This window comes from Dunckerocampus dactyliophorus, chromosome 3 (genome assembly GCF_027744805.1).
Source record: "Dunckerocampus dactyliophorus isolate RoL2022-P2 chromosome 3, RoL_Ddac_1.1, whole genome shotgun sequence".
NCBI classification, from domain to species: Eukaryota; Metazoa; Chordata; class Actinopteri; order Syngnathiformes; family Syngnathidae; genus Dunckerocampus; species Dunckerocampus dactyliophorus.
Genome location: NC_072821.1, coordinates 7,243,756 through 7,259,174, shown reverse-complemented (window position 1 = coordinate 7,259,174; position 15,419 = coordinate 7,243,756). Strand labels below are relative to the sequence as shown.

The following is a 15,419-nucleotide window of genomic DNA, read 5'->3' as shown; positions in this document are numbered from 1 at the left end:
TTCCCAATGGGAGTGGTGGGCGGACAGGAAGTGACGTCGGGGGTTTAGAGTTGAGTTTTAGCTTGGTGTGGGTTATTGCCACAACAGTAGCCCATGTTTTTATTTGGGATTTTTATCAGGGTTTATTGTGCCTGTTGTGAGATAATTCAAACCTCCAATAAAAGCCCATTTTTATGCTTGAAAATGCTTCATTTAAGCAGAAAATGTGTAATATTTGCCGCAGTGTGCATACTTTTTGACTAATAATAGGCCGTATTCAACCACAAAACAGCGTGATTTATTAATATGTTCAAGCCTGCAATAAAATCCTGTGGTTCTGGCGATCAAGTCTGCCATTTGTGTCTCACCGAAAATTTCAGTAACATTACTGAAACCCACCAGTGTAGAATACTGCATATCATTCACAGCGTCTTTGACTGCGTCTTCTGAATGCCTTATCTCTTGGTTCACTTAGCCATTTTTATGCGCGAAAATGCTTAATTTAAGCAGAAAATATGTAATATTTGCTCCATATGCATATTTCTTAACTAATAATAAGCCATGTTCAACCATAAATCAGTGTGATTTATTCATATATTTTTAAAAAACGGTGATAGAGTGAATCCACTAAATCCGAACCAGGAAAATGGTCAAAAGATAGTAATTGGTGTAGTTGCTCCATGAATATAATAATATACCTTGTGCCAGGTCATTATTTATTTATTTATTTATTTATTTATTTAAATCATGTTTTATTCTTTTATATTCTTTTCCTTGACCATGAGTCTCTTTCTTTCAGAGAAAACATTTTAAAGACAGCCAAGGCTCTGGTGGAGGACACAAAGATGTTGGTGTCTGGAGCCGCTTCCGGCCAGGACAAGTTGGCTCAGGCGGCCCAGTCTTCTGCCAAAACCATCACGCAGCTCACTGATGTGGTCAAACTGGGAGCCGCCAGCATTGGCTCTGATGATCCAGAGACACAGGTTGGTCAGTTAACAGTAGGTTTGGATCAGGCAGTCTTAGTCTAATACGATTTCCCTTATTCATTGATTTCCACATAAGATCCATTCTGGAGAAGCACAATGAGGTGCTTCTTAAATCTTCCATAATGCCCCATAATCTCATAACCTGCTTGGTCTGTGCTGTAGGTGGTTCTGATAAATGCTATAAAAGATGTTGCCAAGGCACTAGCAGAGCTCATTAGTGCCACAAAGTGTGCCTCCGGCAAAGCAGCAGACGACCCCTCAATGTACCAGCTGAAGAGCGCCGCCAAGGTGAGCGAGCATATGAATTAATGTACTCCATTGTGTGTTTTATACAAACACTCATGGGACACTTCATTTGGTACAACTGCATAATAGAATGACCTCCAGAAAATATAATGAAGTTTTTTTAATATCTAATTACTATGTTTGTCAACCAAAAATGTGCATTATTGGGATTTAATTTATAAATATATTATAAATATATATTGTTATGTAGCAGCCAAGTGTGCCGTGGATTCTTTAACAAAAACTGCCTTACAGCATAAGCTTTTTTTTAGGTCCCTTATATTAAACAATACCATTTTGATTCAATGGGTCTTTTGCACCCCCTGTTGATAAGTAAGAAACACCCAATGGTTCCGTTATTAAGTACACAAAACTATTAAACACTTACTGTAACTAATATGACAATGTCAGGTTCCATACGTGAATATCTTTTGGAAATGAAAAAAGTGTCTGATATCTATCCATCCATGCATCTCTCTATCAATAATCCAATTATTGTGTAGGATGTTATTACATTTTGTTGATTATTATTTTTAACATGTCATGTTATAAATGTTAGTAGTAGCAGTATTCTAATTTTCAATTATTTGAAATGTTATTACTAGTCAGTTAAAGTGACTGATTACACACCGTGTAGCATTTCCCTTATGCTTTTTCTTCCAGGTAATGGTGACCAACGTGACGTCCCTGCTAAAAACAGTCAAGGCCGTAGAGGACGAGGCCACGCGAGGCACCAGAGCGCTGGAGGCCACCATTGAATGCATCAAACAGGAAATGGCGGTAAGGATAGCCGGATGATACACTCATGCATCATCAATTCATGCAGCTGTAATGCTGATTTCACCATTGCTAAAGTGCTTCTTTCATGTCCTGATTGGCTTAGAGATTAACTGACCTAGAGCAGCAGATTCTACATGAGTTTGGTGTAGTTTGTCGTGTAGTATAGCTCAGTGTAGTTTATCTAATGATTCGTTTAGTGCGACCCGTAGTAACTCGTTTATGATTGGCCCACGGCACTACCTTCTTTGTCGCCCCTCAGTTATTCCAGTCCAGGGACCCTCCTAGCAAAACAACCACACCTGAAGAATTCATCCGCATAACCAAGGGTATCACCATGGCGACAGCTAAAGCGGTGGCTGCTGGGAATTCGGCCCGACAGGAGGACATCATCCACACGGCTAACCTGAGTCGCAAGGCTATTTCTGACATGCTTGCCAGCTGCAAGGTTCTTCTTTATTTCTCAGCGGTAGTCCATCATGTTGTAGTGAAAGTAAACGTGTCAGCCTTTACGATGTCGACTGTCTCGTCATGTAGCAAGCAGCCTATCACCCCGATGTCAACGAGGACGTGAAGAACAGGGCGCTGAGATTCGGATCAGAGTGCACTACTGGATATATTGAGCTACTGGAACAAGTACTCTTGGTGGGTTATCCTCTCAGAGAAAACAACCTTTTTAGCTAGTGTGCTTGCGTATTGTCACAGTCGATACACTCAAATATGTTGCCTCATTTGTGCGTAGGTATTGCAGAGGCCCACTCCTGAGCAGAAGCAGCAGCTGGCAGTGTGCTCAAAACGAGTGGCCGGAGCCGTCACTGAACTCATCCAGTCTGCTGAGGCCATGAAAGGTAATAAGTCATACAGAATATCATCATGGAGATTTATACGGTACATGCAAACCAACAAGTGGCACCACACACACACACACACACACACACACACACACACACCCCAGTCACCTGGAGAGATGCAGTCGTGACACAGAGACCCGCTGAAAAAGGTGTCTTTAAGATTGTTGGCAAACAGAGGAAGAGTTGTGGTGCAAACTTTTAAGATAATGGTGATCAATGAAGCAGTTGTTAAGCAACTTATCCTTTTTTTTCAATTGCAAAAAAATACAAGAAAAAGTTGTACGCTCGTCATGCAACATTGTGGTTCGAATTCCGTGGCTTCACTGTATCATGGTTTTTAAAAGTATATTAATAAATCATGGTGTTTTATGGTTGAATCCGGCCTATTATTAGTCAAAAATATGCAGATTTTACATATTCTTTGTCTAAATTAAGCATTTTCAAGCATAGAAATGGATAAATGACCTAAAATTCAAAAATAAGGCATTCAGAAAACCCATTCAGTAACGCAGTGAATGATATGTAGCATTCTACACTGGTCACTAGGTGTCAGTAATGTTACGGTAAATGTTCTGTGAGACACACAAACACAATAATAGCACAATAATCCCTAATTAAAACACGGGCAAAAACCAAGCTACAACTCAACTCAGAACCCTCAGCGTCACGTTTATAGTAACACAAACGAGCACAAGTCTTATTTATGTCTTTGACGTATTTACTTTTATTATGTTTACTATATTTGGTGACTATAGGGATGTTACTTCATGTCTAGAGGGCTCTAATAATGTTAAAAACCGTACTTATAAGGTTATAAACAGGTGTACTATGCTCTAACTACGAAAATATTCAATTTATAAATAAGGACTCCTACTTAATGGAAATTCACTCATCACGGCTGCGATAAATGAGGGACTTGTGTACTAACATACAACTTAATAAGATTCACAACATTCTCTCAACAAATTGTCAACAAACACCCCAAAATCCTTCTTTCTTTATGCCTTTCTTCTCATAAAACTCTGACATGCTTTTAAGTTTTGTACTAAAATTCCCAACTAAAATGTAGTTCTTCGCCCTTCTTACTAAGTTGTAGTAATATTTACCGTAATTTCCGGTGTATAAGCCGCACCTACTAAATGTAGAGGGAAAAAACAGATTTGTTCTCATAAAAGCCACACCGGTGTATAAGTCGCCTGTGTCCGTGTCATAAAGTGGCATACTTTGGGGCGCACGAGTCTGTGACAACCAGTCAGCGCTTTATTTGACAGGAGCCAATCATTAGTTATGAATAAACTCACAACGAGCTTGTCAACGCATTGGAAATTGCAGGAGGTCATCACTCAATATACCAGTCTGACTCACGGTTTCATCTTACAAACATTAAAGTCATCACACAGCAAATAACACTCAAAACGTTAACCTCAGAAACATAGAAACATGTACAGTATCAATACAAGTTTTATATGAAATAAAACCCAACATTTTAAAGTGTTCCCATAATGCATTTCAGTTGAGAAAACCATTTCATTGGAGGAGAGCATACAAAGCATATTTGTAGAAAATGGCTGCACTGCTGCTTTTGTCCACCAGAGGAAGCCAGAGGACCAAAAGACAGGGAAACGGTGACGGACAGAAGGTGACGTCATTGCAGCGGCCCAATGAATGCATTGCTCAGACACAATGCATTATGGGAAACCTTTCAAATGTTAACTTTTTATTTATTTTAAAGTCACATTGGGACAGGTTTGGATATTTGTATGTACACCTTTTGAGTATGAAGTTACCGTGTGCTGAATTTAGTGCTGTTAAGTGTTTTTAAAAGTGTTTCTTATATTGGATATATATAAAGACAACCAATGGTTGACAAGCTTGTTGTGAGTGCACTGATAGCACGTGACTGGCTCCTGTCAGAGAAAGAGCTACGACTGACTCGTGAGCGGCACAGTAGTTAAACAATCAGTAGATTTAGCCATAAATTAGCCGCACAGGGTTCAAAGTTTAAGAAAAAAGTAGCGGCTTATACACGGTATGTTGTTATTAATGCGGCACTAATGAGGTACATAAACTACAATACCTTGTGGTTGTTTAAACATAGTAACAGTGCTTCTTTTCCTAAGACAAGCTTTTTCTAACACTCCTGTGTCTTCCTCCCTTCTTCGCCACAGATGGAGGTAAGTTAGCGTGGTCCCTTTCTGTATGGTACTGACTGATATCACCGGCTGTGAGATGCTCCACACTTTGTTCTCATGTTTTGGCCGCTAACATCAATTCATTTCATCCCATCTGGAGTGGGCTCTCTGTGTGTTCCGTTTTGTTTTGGGCGTCCACATCATCACATCCTGTGTGTTGCTGCAGTCGTGCATGGGATGGGTGGATGTTTAGTTGCTGTGAGGCATGATTAAGCTCTTCCACAACCTTCCTTTAATAAGCGTCACCCCTCTTATGACACCCCTTCTCCAGGTTCTGAGTGGGTGGACCCTGAGGACCCCACTGTGATTGCAGAGACGGAGCTGCTCGGGGCGGCGGCGTCCATCGAGGCGGCTGCTAAGAAGCTGGAGCAGCTCAAACCTCGAGCCAAGCCAAAGGTGAGAGACTAGATGTTTAAATACTGTATGTTCTCTCAAGGGCACTTTCATAAAAGGCAGTAAAGTCTTCAAGGAAATGATATGCTAACAGAATTAATGATAGTAATAATAATAATAATAATTGTAATGAATTAAATATTAAATAGTAAAATGTATATATTTTTTAGCAGTTTTAGTCATATTAAATTTATTATGTTTGCCATTTCCATTGATATGTTAGTAATATAATATTAATAAATGCGATATTAGGAATTAAAACAAAGTATTTATTAAAATAGGATTAAATACATTTAGACTTTACTTTTTTATATAAAATTTAAAATTTAATTTAAAATATCTAACAACATTCAATACGTAAAAACTAAATTATATAAAAATGATATAAAATGTACATCAATATCAACATTGTTTTTTTATGGTTACCAAAGCTGTCGAAGGTCCACAACTGAGAACATACATTACAAGTTAAAGAAAAAGAAATTATAAATCCGAATGAATGTTTTGGAAAAAGTTAGTTACAAGTTTGTTTGTTTTTTTTTTGTCTGGGATCACAATTTATAATATCAAGTATTCCAATGAGTAAAACAATAATAAATACTACCGAAGAGTCCTAATAAAGTCCTATGTAGACAAATAAGAAAAGAAAAATAGCACAAAAAGTGGATTCTATAAAGATCAGCAACTTGTTTACTTGGAAGGGTGTACTGTATAAAAATACTTTTTTTGACCAAAAAAATTTGTATTAATTCTTGGTGGTGTGTAAAGATGCTTTTGTTGTAACGTTACAGCAATGTGGGTGTTCTGTGTCTTGTGTTGTCTCCTCCCTGTTAAATTATTCCCAACAAAACTCCCCTTTTAAGCCAATGAGCATTCACTCCTCCCATGCTTTTTTTTTTTTTATCCAAATAATAAATGAATGCTTGTCCATGAACATGTATTGAATATCTCTTAACAAGATCGAAACCACCCCCTATTTGGCCATGTTCCCTTCTGCCATGTTTTCCCCGCTCCTCCTCCCCTCATCCCTCCATCTGTGGTAAATCTGGCTAAATCCTGCTGCAGTTTATTCTTATGTCCTATGGCTCCTTATAAATCCCAGACCAAAGCACCCACCTCCATCCCCTTAGCACCCCCTGCCTCCCTGCCTTGCCTGCCCCTGCCTCAGGAGGCCTCCTCTGCAGGGCTCTGTCTGATATGTTTGATATATTAGGTTGTTATTCAGTCCCAACTATATATCAAACATATTCCTACAGTGTCCCGCTCTGTCTACAGACTTGTGCTGTGTACGTGTGTGTGTGTGTGTGTGTGTGTGTGACAGCGCAAGAGAGAGAGGGAGACCACGTGTTATTAAACTGCACATTTCACTTCGGCGCAATTGGATAAAGTAGCACGTGTGGTCCATCACTGTGCAATTCGCTAGCGTTTGTTTGCACCTAATTTTATACCTTCATAGATACACACCGACTGCATGTGAATGCATTTTGTAATCTGTCATGCATTATTCACAGTGTATTTAAGGACAATATCCAATGCAGTAAAGAAAAAATATATATGCCATCAAATTATTTTATTTAAAAAAATAAATTGGAAATATTTATTTAAAAATAATAATAATAATAATAATAATAATAATAATAAAATTGTAATGTTAAATCCTGGATTCACAACTTTTTCGGCCTGTAATATAAAACATTAAGTAAAATGTAAAAGAAAAATAGAAATAAAAGCATGTAAACAGGTAAAGTTGAATACAGTATATCTTGGATGTGCACTTTTTATATTAATGAATTGTTGAATGAATGAATGTCTGGGGGGAAAAAAAGAATAAGCCTTGGTGGTCTAGTGGTTAGCACGTTGGCCAATACAGGAACAGCCTGGCAATCGGGAAGACTTGGGTTCGATTCTCCCCTGGGCATTTCTGTGTGGAGTTTGCATGTTCTCCCCGTGTGCGGTGTGTTTTCTCCGGGCACTCCGGCTTCCTCCCACATTCCGAAAAACATGCAGGTGAGGTTAATTGGCAACTCTAAATTGTCCATAGGTGTGAATGGTTGTTTGTCTATATGTGCCCTGCGATTGGCTGGCGACCAGTCCAGGGTGTACCCCGCCTGTCGCCCGAAGTCAGCTGGGATAGGCTCCAGCGACCCTAATGAGGATGAAATGGATGGAAAATGGATGGATGGATAAATATATATAATCATATAATCATATAATAATCATATCCTGGATGAACAGGATCCAACTTTGTAATTAAAATAAAATAATTAAAAGTAAATCATTCTTGGCCCCACCTTCCTTTCTGGATCTGTAACAAAACTTTTAATAAAAAATAATAAAGAAAAATGTTTGCTAAATTGTTTTTAAAAATGTTATCCTGCCACAGCAGGTTTGTATCTGAATTTTAAATGGACAAATTGAAATGGATTAGGTAGATATTTGTAATCCTGCCTGCCATCTAACAAACTGATATTGCACTCCTACATGCCTGTTAAACAAACATAAACTTTATGGATACCCACTGTCACATGGCTAAAAGTACACAAAAATATAATTGAAATTAAATTCTTTTGGTTTAGTAAGTTTAATAGTCGGTACACTGATTTGGATCAATGACTGGCGTGTTCTGCAGTTATGTACATGAGCTATAATTGTGGACATGTTGTCTTTCACCCTCAGTTGGCAGATGAGACGTTAAACTTTGAAGAGCAGATCCTGGAGGCCGCAAAGTCCATCGCTGCCGCCACCAGCGCCTTGGTCAAGTCCGCCTCTGCTGCCCAAAGAGAGCTGGTGGCTCAGGGCAAAGTGGGCTCCATCCCGGCCAATGCCGTAGACGACGGGCAGTGGTCTCAAGGTCTCATATCGGCTGTGAGTGGACCAGCATATCCGTGCTACAAATCAAAATTCAATGAGAAGCATTATGAAAATGCAGTGATGCAGCCTCTGGCTGAAAAGCAAGACACAAGATGGCTTAAAAACATTCTCCTTGGTCTCTTTAGGCACGTATGGTGGCGGCAGCCACAAGCAACTTGTGCGAGGCTGCAAACGCATCCGTGCAAGGCCACGCCAGTGAGGAAAAACTCATCTCTTCGGCCAAGCAGGTGGCGGCCTCCACTGCACAGCTGCTGGTGGCCTGCAAGGTGAAGGCTGACCAAGACTCTGAGGCCATGAGGAGACTGCAGGTATGGACTGCTGGCAGATAATACTACTAACCTGCAGGGGGCACCGTTTTTTCTAATTTGTAAACTATCATGTGCAGCATTCCAGTAACCTGTTATTAAAGGAGTTTGGGGGCATGGAGGAGGACTCTGGAGCAATATAGAAAAGCCATATAGTCCAGAACTCCCCTGTTGCAGAGTGAAGGGAGTCACATGAAGTCATGCAAAATATTGACTAAGCAGGTTTTCTGTGATCGTCAGATTGCTGGCAACGCAGTGAAAAAGGCGTCTGACAACCTGGTGAGAGCCGCTCAAAAGGCAGCGTTTGACAAAGCAGATGAAGACAACGTGGTGGTCAAGACCAAGTTTGTGGGCGGCATTGCACAGGTAAACGACACCCGGTGTTGTTATTAGTGTCGTTACTGTTTCTTTACTTAAGTCAAATGGGGTATGGATTGATTGGTTAGTGTTGATTTGTAAGTATTCTAGTTCTAGGTTGTAGGTCCCATATTAAGGCATTCAATATCAAAGACGTATTTATACATTTTTATAAATACGTCTTTTACGTCTTTTTGCGCGAGAGGCAAAAAGAGGTGATGATGCAACTCTCCACAAATGCATTTCACTTCAAGCCATAAAAACGGCCACAAGGTGCATAAGTGTAGCTGCAAACTCTTCCTGGTTCCACATCTTGCAGATTGTGATGTTTTTGTGTTGATATAAAATACTGTAGCTTTTGCCCGCAGGTTGAGAGGATGAAGAGAAGGTGGTCGATCAACAATCACTTCATTGAAACGAGCAACCACACCAAAACAACCACAGTCATATATCGCAACCGTCTCCCCGTCCATTTCCTGGCTCATCCAATCAGCAGTCAGGATACATTCACAACCTCAGAGAAAGTATAAATTTCAAATCGAGAGGCGCAATACACCGGTCGGAGGCCGTATCATGTCCATGAGGAAGGAGGTTTTTCATTCATGACAAGCAACCATTTGAGTGCCTCGTCTCTCAAAAGTGGAACAAGCAGGTCATTAAAAAGTCCGTTGGGCCAAAAGCCCGGACTGTCGACCCAACGTACACTTGCGCAGGCGCAGTGGCTGGCATCCGTCACATTTGCATAAGCGGGGACCTTTTGAAATGAACTGCGTGAACATAAACCTTCATACTCCCTAACAGTGCTGTCATTTCCATCCAGATCATCGCGGCCCAGGAAGAGATGCTGAGGAAGGAAAGGGAGCTGGAGGAAGCCAGAAAGAAGCTGGCTCAGATCCGACAGCAGCAGTACAAGTTCTTGCCTAGTGAGCTGCGTGAGGACAACAACTAAAGAAGCCACCTTCTCCTTGAAGTGGACGTCTTTATGTCTCAGCTGCTGTGTCACTGACTGATTACAACCAACCAGTCTCACACGGCCAGGAGGTCTTAAACGGTGACAACATGAAGATTGTGGCAACTTAAATGGTGCCGGCGTGTAACAACATAGCTACTTCGACTGATCTCAAACAGAATGTGACCCACTTGGGACTGACCGTGTCAAATGTCTCTTTTCTTCTCATTCATCCACTTAAAACCTGTTTACCTGCATTGGAGCATGTACTATACAGTGCATAGAAGACGCTCCCATATTGTGTGAATGTGTTGCAACACAGTTCATGAACACTGACACGGAGGATGGCTTAACATATTTGTTGGGCCACGCTGTAAATGTGAATCATGGACATTTGTTTTGGGACTTACCGTGCTGTTTTAGGAGAGCTGCATGTCTTTTTGACCTTGAATTGAGTGTGCCGTGCCGATGCATTTCTGCACAGGTGACTTGGTACTCACCGTAGAAGGAATATTTATTATTATTTTGAGGATATTTTTAGCAGACCGGTGCCGATGTGATAGTCAGAGAAGGAAAAAATAATAATCTTAACTGCCTCTCTTCTGCCAACCTTCTCTGTTAGGAATGGAACATGATGCAATAACAAGGATGGTGCTGTAGAGGGCAGTGTTGGTGTCCTAATGTAATAATAAACAATGGAAGCTATGTTTATTTTGTTGCTACCATCAAATCATTTTAGGTAATCTGCTAAATTGGCTGCTAATTAGAAATACCTGAAATTCTCTAGTTTTCCAACATAAATTCAATCAATCTTTCATTTTTTACTTAAGGGTGCGGCTTTATGAATACAATATCTGCACAAGAGGAGCCGTTTGTTTACCAAATGTGATTGTATCTGCCTTACTTTACAGCCTGTGTTACATTATCATTGTACCTCTAGAGTGTATGGTAATGTTAGTGCATGGCTAGGGATGCATCTTACCATAGAATAGAGACAACCGTGTAACTTAAAATGAGCATTTAATGTTTGCGAGATTGGGTGGAGTATGGAGTGTTTTTGTATTGTGTGTGTGTGTGTGTGTGTGTGTGCGCGCGTGTGCTCATCCGTCTGATGTGTAGTGTTATTATTAGTGCCTTAGTCTGTAGCCTATCCGGTGTCTACATGGATGTGTGGGAGTGACAGCTCCACATCGTATGTCAATAGAAGTTGATGCACAAGCACGTTTTGGGAATCTCGTTTGTTGTTGTTGTTGGGTGTTAACGTCCTACACGTGCTTCAGTTAACTGCAATTTCATGTTCCATCTTTCTCTCCAATTTAAGGGATGAGAGTACTGGTTCATAATGTTTTTATGATGTTTCTCATTCAGCCGGACATACTTAAGGCCTTTTGGGGCCGTGAGAGTATTGGTGCACTGCATTTTCATGAGGTTTCTCTCATTTAAAGCCCTTTTAGGGCATGAGAGTACGGGGTCAGTTCATTCATTATGACATTGAAGGTCTTTTTGATGCATGATAGTACTGGTTGACTGCGTTGTTACGATGTTTGTCTCTCATTCCGGTGAGTGATGGTACTCGTTCACTGCATTTTCATCATCTAAGCACCAATTCACTGCATCTCCATGAGGTTTCTCATTCATTCGGACACATTTTAGACCTTTTTGGGGTATGATAGCGTCTGTTCACTGCATTTTCATGAGGTTCACATTCATTTAAGGTTATTTTGGGGCGCGAGGGTACTGGTTCGCTGGATTTTCACAATGTTTGACACGTGAAATCCGGAATAGCGTGAGTGATGGTACTCTTACAACATTTTCATGATGTGTCATTCATTCTGACACATTGTAGGCCTTTATGAGGCATGGGAATACTGGTTCACTGCATTTTTGTGGTGTTTCCCCATTCATTCTAACACATGTAAGGCCTTTGTAAGGATTAGAGTACTGGTTCGCTACATTTTCATAATGTTTCTCATTCAACCTTTGCGTTTCAGGGCATCGAAGTGCTGGTTCACTGCAATTTCTCACCAATTCTGACTCGTGTAAGGCATTTTTAGAGGACAGGCCTACTGGTTCTCTGCATTTTCATGCAATTTCTCATTCATTCTACCACATTTCAGGGTTTTGGGGTGAAAACAGTCGTCTCTGGCATGCACCTGTAGCATTAAAGGGATAGTTCAGGTTTTTTGACACAAAGTTGTATGACATCCCCATCAGCAGTGTAGTGCATCAAGAGTTTACTTACCTCCCCCCAGTTTGTCCCTTGAGACAAACTGGGGGGAGGTAAGTCACTCTTGTTGTCCCTCGAGACAAACTGGGGGGAGGTAAGGTACTCTTGATGTACTACACTGCTGATGGGGATGTCATACTTCGTGTCAAAAAATCCAAACTATCCCTTTAAAACAACAACAAATATTTGTGTCCATCTGCTTCCTTTTTTTTCTGATGTCATGATCTCACAGACATTTTATGAATCGGCGTCCTCTCATCCCTTCCCGCCCTTTAACAAACTATAAACGTGAACGTTTCTGTCACCATGAAGCTGTTGTGAGACATTTTTAAGACTAATGGAAATGTTCTGTACACTTAGCAGATAGACGATAAAGGTTAGTGATAGCAAATATAAGATATTTATCTTGCCACGATGAAACTATTTTTTGTATTTACTGGAAATAAAGCATTTCATTGTGTCTCAATTTGTGTGTAGAGTATTATGATTTTTCACTAAGTTCTTTTTTTTATTGAGTTTATGCCATGAATGAGCACCTTTATGTGCGAGCAGGGTTTGCAAACAGAGGTTTGTTGGAGGCCGTCCGTTAAGTGTGTAAAAGCAACTCTTTGGTGTCAAAGCAACAAGATGTCATTTCTGAGTCGGCACTAAAAACTGAAGCTATATCCAGGCCGGCCAGCCTATGAACCGAGAGCAAAGCTAAATTTGTCCACCACTAAAACTTGAGGAGCCTACGTCAATTACAAAGGCATCATGCAGCTGCTCCTTGTACTCCTTTTAGATGCCTTTTAACACTTATTCTCTTAAGGTCACTTGTCAATGCCGCAAACAAAGAATACAAGTTGACCCTTTTCACTACAAGGTCTATCACCACACAGTCATTTGATGCATGATGACAAGTCCGGAAATGCAACTGTATGTTTTATCGTGGGTTTTTTTTGTTTTTATTTCAGCTGGGTCTGGGGATTTTGCCCCAAAATATACATCCAAATAAATACAAGAATGGCTTAACCAGAGGTTTTCAGAGCCCAGACCTAAATCCAGTTGAGAAATCTGTCGGGTGGCCATAAGATGGAGTGAAGAAAGTTATGATGTGACCTTGTTTACGCATACATATGAACAAAAATGTGTTAATTTAAGGGTCTGCACACTCATTATAAATGTATCTTTCATTATTTATTTATATATATATATATATATATATATATATATTTTTAGATATGTAGGCCTGTCACGGTAATTGATAAAACAATTAATCGACTGATAGAAAAAACGAGGTCGATAATTTTGACGCCTGGATAAATTGTCACGCACGTATGCCTGTTCCATTTCCTCAAGCACACAGGGTGGATGACAAGAGGGTTCGCTCTTTTTGTGTCTGAGTGCATTGGTTGGATAGTCAAATCAAGGGAAAGAGAGAGCCTCCTGTCAGCTATTCAGCATCTTTGTCATTGTACGTGGAGGCGGGGGCTAGCTACATAGTGATTGAATAGACTGAGTGCAGTTAGCAAGCAAACGCTATTATGAATGAAAGCACAAAAGCGATAGTTTCTAAGCCGAATGCCACACTTCCGGTGTGGATGTGCTGTGGGGCATTCGTCCCGGCGGTTGGCGCTTGCTGAGGCGTTTTATTGGCGAAGTAAATTTATAGTGCCGGGCGGCGCGAGCTCGTGATACCCACTGTATGTGAAGTGGTGACTTCCCGCGTTTCGTAAGTGCTATAGTAGGCATCTTCTGTGCCTCACACAGATACACCACACTTGAGTAACATCTAGTGGCTCAAATGTGACATGACACAGTGATCACTGAATTATAAACTTAATGATAATATGCTCTAAAAAAAAAAAAAAAAAGGTTGATAATTTATAGCGACCAGTAAAATTTGTTATTGTGACAGGCCTATAGATATGTTTTTATTTTGTATTCATAGTGGTCTGTCTCACTTGAAGAAATGTATTTATTTATTTTGCCGTACATTCTGTCATTTAAGGCCACCGAGCGTTTGAGGGTGACATGGATTGCACCACGAGCCCTCTGCAGGTCTCTCCGTGCATGACTGGCATGTCTTGCTGGCTGCGAGACAACCACAAAGCGCATGGTGGGAGGACAACACGGTGACAGCTGAGGTCTTTAAAAAAAAACAAAAACCAAGACCAGCACTTCTATAGTTTCATAGTGATCTTTCCAACTTCCGAGCCACCTGGAACGCAGCACAGTACCATAAATCAGTGGTTCCCAAACTTTTTACAGTGGAGTAGCCCTTCAGTCATTTGACCTGAAGCCATGTACCCAGTCCGATGTTGGCATTCTTCCGTTTGAATGGCTTGAATTTCGGTTTTTTGTCCACTGATGGTGGCTGTGGTTTAAAGGGTGCATAATAATTTATTACCAAATTGAAGGGGAGAGTTTAACAATCACGATAAAGCAGTATCTGAAGTACAAAAATACATAAAGCCCCACGCACAGTGACAGGTTTTCACCGCTGCACTGTTTTTGTCAGACATGGAATTGGGATGTTTCCTTCTTCCCGGCAGCCTCCAATGCATCACAATACTTCAGCAGTGTCATAAAAATGTGGAGGATGCCCAGCGGGGTGCACTGTGGTCGTCTACAAGCACACACTGCGAGCATGGAGCAGTTGTGTCAGCATCTGACTTGCAAATTGCCTTCACACAACATAAAAAAAGCCTGACACCCCTATTCTTACAGTTGCTGGTGGGAGTGGTCAGTACAAAGATGGACGGAGTCAAGCAGGTGCTTTCCGAGCAGTAATATCCCCAAAATACAACGCGCACCCAACACAACACAACACACACACACACTAAGACCAAGCGGATCCAATAGTGATGCATAACAATAGAGTACAACCAACTTCACCCAATAACACCTTTATCCTAATGTCATCTATTTACTGTATGTTGTGTCTGTACATTAGTATTTGACATAGGTGGACCGTAAGCTACCATTACCCCACCAAGCACCCGTCTTGGCCCAAGCTGTGTGTGAATGTGTGTGTGTGTGTGTGTGTGTGTGACAGCTGCACCACCAGTGCCAGTGACCCTGTGAACTACCCAAGGGGCCCAAAGAGAGGTGAGGAGGGGGCTTAGAGGGGCTGCTGTTGAAAAGCCTAAAGCCACTGGATCCAGGGTGGCCCATCACCTAGCTGTAACTCTCCAACAAGCTTGATGATGTGCCTCTGTGGGACAGCAAAGCTCATCCGATAGTAGCGGGGATGTTAAAGTATGCC

At 40.9% G+C, this 15,419-nt stretch overlaps 1 protein-coding gene across 5 annotated transcripts in view; it reads left to right on the top strand.

Annotated features, from left to right (window-relative positions):
* Nucleotides 1-12,646, top strand: part of tln2a (talin 2a) — a 97,319-nt gene extending 84,673 nt beyond the window's left edge. For all 5 annotated transcript variants that reach the window (XM_054770916.1, XM_054770917.1, XM_054770918.1 and 2 more), the window contains 11 exons: nt 779-962; nt 1,128-1,253; nt 1,914-2,030; nt 2,290-2,475; nt 2,565-2,672; nt 2,770-2,875; nt 5,342-5,466; nt 8,140-8,328; nt 8,460-8,642; nt 8,880-9,005; nt 9,817-12,646. In XM_054770916.1, coding sequence (XP_054626891.1) covers nt 779-962; nt 1,128-1,253; nt 1,914-2,030; nt 2,290-2,475; nt 2,565-2,672; nt 2,770-2,875; nt 5,342-5,466; nt 8,140-8,328; nt 8,460-8,642; nt 8,880-9,005; nt 9,817-9,945 — 1,579 coding nt within the window. In that variant the 3' untranslated portion in view covers nt 9,946-12,646. The remainder of the gene's footprint in view (nt 1-778; nt 963-1,127; nt 1,254-1,913; nt 2,031-2,289; nt 2,476-2,564; nt 2,673-2,769; nt 2,876-5,341; nt 5,467-8,139; nt 8,329-8,459; nt 8,643-8,879; nt 9,006-9,816) is intronic.
* Nucleotides 12,647-15,419: the final 2,773 nt, after the last annotated feature.